Raw genomic sequence first — 6,004 nt, 5'->3', positions numbered from 1 at the left:
TCCCTATCCCACCACCGCTGATGTCATCCCTATCCCACCACCACTGATGTCATCCCTATCCCCCCACCACTGATGTCATCCCTATCCCCCCACCACTGATGTCATCCCTATCCCACCACCACTGACACTGATGTCACCCCTATTCCACCACCACCGATGTCACCCCTATCCCCCCACCACTCAGTATAAGGCCTCCCTGTCAGTATAAAGGACACACACGGGATGTTGGAATCATTTATTGATGAGTTGGTGGAGATGTCTGTAGTACACACACAGCCTGGATATTGGCAGGAGAGATCTGTACAATCTGATCTGACAGATGTCCATAGATAGGAAATGACATCACACACAGTACTGAGCACACATCTTCTCCTTACATTTTATTGGTTCAATTTGATGACATCGATAACTTGGAATCAGATTGGTGATACAATACAATTAGTGAAACTTTTTTTTATTTCTTTTTTAAAAGAGCGATAAATGAAGGCAGAAATGCAGCAACAATTCCCAGGAAAATACCGTTATCTCCTGATCTCGGGAGACTAAAGCAGAACTCCAGACAGATATTAAAACACTATTTCATCTCTGTTATGGGAGGGAGGGGCCAGCTCTATGAGCCAATTAGAGCTCTACTGCTGTAGGTCTAACACTGAACATGTTTACAGGAGGGTGGAACGTAGGGATGAGGTCATCAATGAGCTTCTACTTCCTCAATCACATTTGTGTAAATCTTTTCATGTGACAACACTGAAGAAATGACACTTGTCTACAATGTAAAGTAGTGAGTGTACAGCTTGTATAACAGTGTAAATTTCCTGTCCCCTCAAAATAACTCAACACACAGCCATTAATGTCTAAACCGCTGGCAACAAAAGTCAGTACACCCCCTAAGTGAAAATGTCCAAACTGGGCCCAAAGTGTCAATATTTTGTGTGGCCGCCATTATTTTCCAGCACTGCCTTCACCCTCTTGGGCATGGAGGTCACCAGAGCTTCACAGGTCACCACTGGAGTCCTCTTCCCCTCCCCCATGATGACATCACAGAGCTGGTGGATGTTGGAGACCTTCCCCTCCTCCACCTTCCATGTGAGGATCCCCCACAGATGATCAATAGGGTTTAGGTCTGGAGACATGCTTGGCCAGTCCATCACCTTTACCCTCAGCTTCTTTAGCAAGGCAGTGGTGGTGTTGGAGGTGTGTTTGGGGTGGTTATCATGTTGGAATACTGCCCTGCAGCCCAGTCTCTGAAGGGAGGGGATCATGCTCTGCTTCAGTATGTCCAAGGGAGGGCTGGCAGCCTTAGGCCTGGGGGGGGCAAGTCCAGTCAAGTGGCCCATTGAACCACTGAAGCAGCTCACCATCCATCCACACCACATTATCCGCACAGAGAAAGAGAGAGAGAGAGAGAGAGAGAGAGAGAGAGAGAGAGAGAGAGAGAGAGAAAGAGAGAGAGAGAGAGACTGCTATATATTGCCCCAGAGAGAGAGAATGCTTGGCACTGCCTGCAGAGATACAGAGAGAGGCCACTTGGCACTGCCTGTACAGAGAGAGAGAGAGAGAGAGAAAGAGACCGCTTGACACTGCCTGTACAGAGAGGGAGAGAGAGAGAGACCGCTTGATACTGCCTGTACAGAGAGGGAGAGAGAGAGAGAGAGAGAGACAGCTTGACACTGCCTGTACAGAGAGAGAGAGAGAGAGAGACTGCTTGACACTGCCTGTACAGAGAGAGAGAGAGAGAGAGACTGCTATATATTGCCCCAGAGAGAGAGAATGCTTGGCACTGCCTGCAGAGATACAGAGAGAGGCCACTTGGCACTGCCTGTACAGAGAGAGAGAGAGAGAGAGAGAAAGAGACCGCTTGACACTGCCTGTACAGAGAGAGAGAGAGAGAGAGAGAGACCGCTTGACACTGCCTGTACAGAGAGGGAGAGAGAGAGAGACCGCTTGATACTGCCTGTACAGAGAGGGAGAGAGAGAGAGAGAGAGAGACAGCTTGACACTGCCTGTACAGAGAGAGAGAGAGAGAGAGACTGCTTGACACTGCCTGTACAGAGAGGGAGAGAGAGAGAGAGGGAGACCGCTTGACACTGCCTGTAGAGAGAGAGAGAGAGAGAGAGAGAGAGAGAGAGAGGCCGCTTGACACTGCCTGTACAGAGAGAGAGAGAGAGAGAGAGAGAGAGAGAGAGAGACCGCTTGACACTGCCTGTACAGAGAGGGAGAGAGAGAGAGAGAGAGGCCGCTTGACACTGCCTGTACAGAGAGGGAGAGAGAGAGAGAGAGAGGCCGCTTGACACTGCCTGTAGAGAGAGAGAGAGAGAGAGAGAGAGAGAGAGAGACCGCTTGACACTGCCTGTACAGAGAGAGAGAGAGATAGAGAGGGGTAGACCACTTGACACTGCCTGTACAGAGAGAGAGAGAGAGAGAGAGAGAGAGAGAGGGAGACCGCTTGACACTGCCTGTACAGAGAGGGAGAGAGAGAGAGAGAGAGGCCGCTTGACACTGCCTGTAGAGAGAGAGAGAGAGAGAGAGAGAGAGAGAGAGAGAGACCGCTTGACACTGCCTGTACAGAGAGAGAGAGAGATAGAGAGGGGTAGACCACTTGACACTGCCTGTACAGAGAGAGAGAGAGAGAGAGACCGCTTGACACTGCCTGTACAGAGAGAGAGAGAGAGAGAGAGAGACTGCTTGACACTGCCTGTACAGAGAGAGAGAGAGAGAGACCACTTGACACTGCCTGTAGAGAGAGAGAGAGAGAGAGAGAGAGAGAGACCGCTTGACACTGCCTGTAGAGAGAGAGAGAGAGAGAGAGAGAGAGAGACCGCTTGACACTGCCTGTAGAGAGAGAGAGAGAGAGAGACCGCTTGACACTGCCTGTAGAGAGAGAGAGAGAGAGAGAGAGGGGGAGACCACTTGACACTGCCTGTAGAGAGAGAGAGAGAGAGAGACCGCTTGACACTGCCTGTACAGAGAGAGAGAGATAGAGAGAGACCGCTTGACACTGCCTGTACAGAGAGAGAGAGAGAGAGAGAGAGAGAGAGGCCGCTTGACACTGCCTGCACAGAGAGAGAGAGAGAGAGACCGCTTGACACTGCCTGCACAGAGAGAGAGAGAGAGAGAGGCCGCTTGACACTGCCTGTAGAGAGAGAGAGAGAGAGAGACCGCTTGACACTGCCTGTAGAGAGAGAGAGAGAGAGAGAGGGAGACCACTTGACACTGCCTGTACAGAGAGAGAGAGAGAGAGAGAGAGAGAGAGAGAGGGGGAGACCACTTGACACTGCCTGTAGAGAGAGAGAGAGAGAGAGACCGCTTGACACTGCCTGTACAGAGAGAGAGAGATAGAGAGAGACCGCTTGACACTGCCTGTACAGAGAGAGAGAGAGAGAGAGAGAGAGAGAGGCCGCTTGACACTGCCTGCACAGAGAGAGAGAGAGAGAGACCGCTTGACACTGCCTGCACAGAGAGAGAGAGAGAGAGAGGCCGCTTGACACTGCCTGTAGAGAGAGAGAGAGAGAGAGGCCGCTTGACACTGCCTGCACAGAGAGAGAGAGAGAGAGAGAGAGAGACCGCTTGACACTGCCTGTACAGAGAGAGAGAGAGAGCGGGAGGGGGAGACCACTTGACACTGCCTGTAGAGAGAGAGAGAGAGAGAGAGAGACCGCTTGACACTGCCTGTACAGAGAGAGAGAGAGAGAGAGAGACCGCTTGACACTGCCTGTAGAGAGAGAGAGAGAGAGAGACCGCTTGACACTGCCTGTACAGAGAGAGAGAGAGAGAGACCACTTGACACTGCCTGTAGAGAGAGAGACCGCTTGACACTGCCTGTAGAGAGAGAGAGAGAGAGAGAGAGAGAGACCACTTGACACTGCCTGTAGAGAGAGAGACCGCTTGACACTGCCTGTAGAGAGAGAGAGAGAGAGAGAGAGGCCGCTTGACACTGCCTGCACAGAGAGAGAGAGAGAGAGAGAGACCGCTTGACACTGCCTGTAGAGAGAGAGAGAGAGAGACCGCTTGACACTGCCTGTACAGAGAGAGAGAGGGAGGGAGACCGCTTGACACTGCCTGTACAGAGAGAGAGAGAGAGAGCGAGAGACCGCTTGACACTGGTATTTGGGGGGTTAAAACAGGCAGGGAGGAAATGTAATATCACCTTCTCTGCCTGTCACTTTTCAGTGGAGTGGCAGTGCCTGCTGCAAGTGAATACCACCCTTTGGGCTCACACGGGCGTGCTGGCAGTTTTCCATAGCCCAGTCCCTCACACTTCTTTTAGGTTGCACATTTTTGCTGCATTTTCTTGAAGTGCACCATAGATGCAGCATGCAGGACGTTTTGTGCACTTTCAGAACATGCAGCAAAATGTGCAGCCTCTATGGGACCGGGGGTAACATGCAGGAAGACTGCCAGGACACCAGCACTGCAGCCAAACTGCAGCATGCCAGTGTGAGCCCAAATCATACCACCTAGGAGGGCAAGCAAGGTAGTGTCACAGGCTGCTAGGAAAAGAACTCTTTAGCTGCAGAGGGGGGAGGGAGGAGAGGTTCACTTACTTGGTCTTTCCCCGCCTCCCAGGAGCCTCAACGTATTCCAGCCGACTGGTCAGATTTAACTTTCCCGCCCCACACATCCTCTTCACAGACAGCACACAGGCTGCCTGGAGTGTGGGCGGGGAAAGAGAGGGCAGGTCCAGCCTCTGCCAGCCAATGGTGTGTAGGAGGGAGGGGCTGGGCGGGGCTGTGCTCTGTAGCACAGACTGTCGGCCCTGAGACATCCCCGGTGTTCTGGCAGATAGTGTCCTGCCATCATATAGTGTCCGCAGTACGGGGCAGAAGAAGCTACGGAAAATCTCAGAAGATGAACTGCGCCGTGAGTGGAGATGGTAGCCCCACCATCCAAGCGGACATAGGGTTCGGAAAATTAGAGGGCCCCTCGCGGGCGAGCTTCGCTCGCCACGCTTCGGGCTCGGCCTCGCTGCGCTCGGCTCTTTTTTATTCCTACTCTATGTTCACTTGGATGGTGGGGATAGAACCTGGACTCACGGCGTTCATCCTCGGCTATTATCTGTGTTGCTGTGTACTGCGCATGCGCACTACACAGCGGACACTATCTGATGGGGGACCTTATATGATGGGACACCGGCTCACAGTACTGGATAGAGATGCCGCACTCGGCCAGCTCAAAAACTGCGCATGTGTGGTTCTGAGCTGGCGACACAACGCCCTTTGCAGAGCATATAAGAGCAGCCCAGGGGGCAATTGCATCTCTGCCCCCCCGGCCCAGCCCGCCCCTGAGTATGTCACAGTACATGTTGGCATTCATGGTCCCTGACATTATGATTTTTTTTTTCTGTGGAGTTCTGCTTTATACACAAATTTAGGACATGTAAGAGAAGACCTTATTGGATCACACATGACGCCTCACTGCCCGTTAAAGAAATGCTGGGATTTGGCCCTAATCTAAAACCAGTGCCTAAGAAACTTAACGCAACACCATCACGAGCTGAGACTGACACCCCAGTGTCCACAGCAAGGCCAATCCTAGCCCTAAGGGGGCCGGCACTGGCAGAGACACTTGCAAGTTCTGCCCTGGCCATAGCGCTTACTCCCCGTGCACCGAATTCAGCTCCAGCGAAGGCGTTTGGCCCGTTAGCTTCAGCCTCAACACTGAAGCTGAGCTCAGAGTTACATATAGGGATACTGTAGCTGGTACTGGCAGAGACACTTCCAACTTCTGCCCTGGCCACAGCTCTGCCTCCCTCTGCACTGATTTCAGCTCCAGCGGAGACGTTTGGCCCTTTAGCTTCAGCTTCAGCCTCAACACTGAGGCCAAGCTCAGAGATAACGGAGCTGGCACTGAAAGAGGCACTTCCAACTTCTGCCCCGACCATACCTTTGGCTCTCAGTACACCGATTTCAGCTGCAGTGAAGACTTTTGGCCCATTAGCTTCAGCCTCATAATCATTGAACTCCTCTCTCACTTTGCCAACTCCGGCCTCTGCATAAAATCCGGC

At 52.3% G+C, this 6,004-nt stretch overlaps 1 protein-coding gene across 1 annotated transcript; it reads right to left on the bottom strand.

Annotated features, from left to right (window-relative positions):
- Positions 1–220: 220 nt before the first annotated feature.
- Positions 221–5,881, bottom strand: LOC143934819 (uncharacterized). Its single transcript, XM_077458439.1, has 6 exons — positions 5,597–5,881; positions 4,104–4,156; positions 3,633–3,668; positions 3,561–3,588; positions 2,626–3,396; positions 221–2,590 (listed from the first exon to the last, which is right to left on the bottom strand). The coding sequence occupies exons 1-6, from the start codon at positions 5,879–5,881 to the stop codon at positions 1,376–1,378; spliced, it is 2,388 nt and encodes a 795-aa protein (XP_077314565.1). The 3' UTR covers positions 221–1,375.
- Between the last annotated feature and the right edge of the window lie 123 nt (positions 5,882–6,004).

This window comes from Lithobates pipiens, unplaced genomic scaffold (assembly GCF_037356315.1).
Source record: "Lithobates pipiens isolate NorthernLeopardFrog02 unplaced genomic scaffold, aLitPip1_a1.2 Scaffold_28, whole genome shotgun sequence".
NCBI lineage: Eukaryota > Metazoa > Chordata > Amphibia > Anura > Ranidae > Lithobates > Lithobates pipiens.
This window is presented reverse-complemented; position numbering and strand designations above follow the sequence as displayed.

Excerpts from the sequence above, each read along its gene's own strand:
- LOC143934819 (XM_077458439.1), bottom strand. The coding sequence starts at position 5,881 with ATGGTCGGGGCAGAAGTTGGAAGTGCCTCTTTCAGTGCCAGCTCCGTT. Across the intron at positions 4,157-5,596 it reads CTGAATTCGGTGCACGGGGA|GCAGAGAAGGTGATATTACA; the intron begins GTAAGCGCTATG and ends GAAAAGTGACAG. Across the intron at positions 3,669-4,103 it reads TGTTTTAACCCCCCAAATAC|CAGTGTCAAGCGGTCTCTCT; the intron begins CAGTGTCAAGCG and ends TCTCTGTACAGG.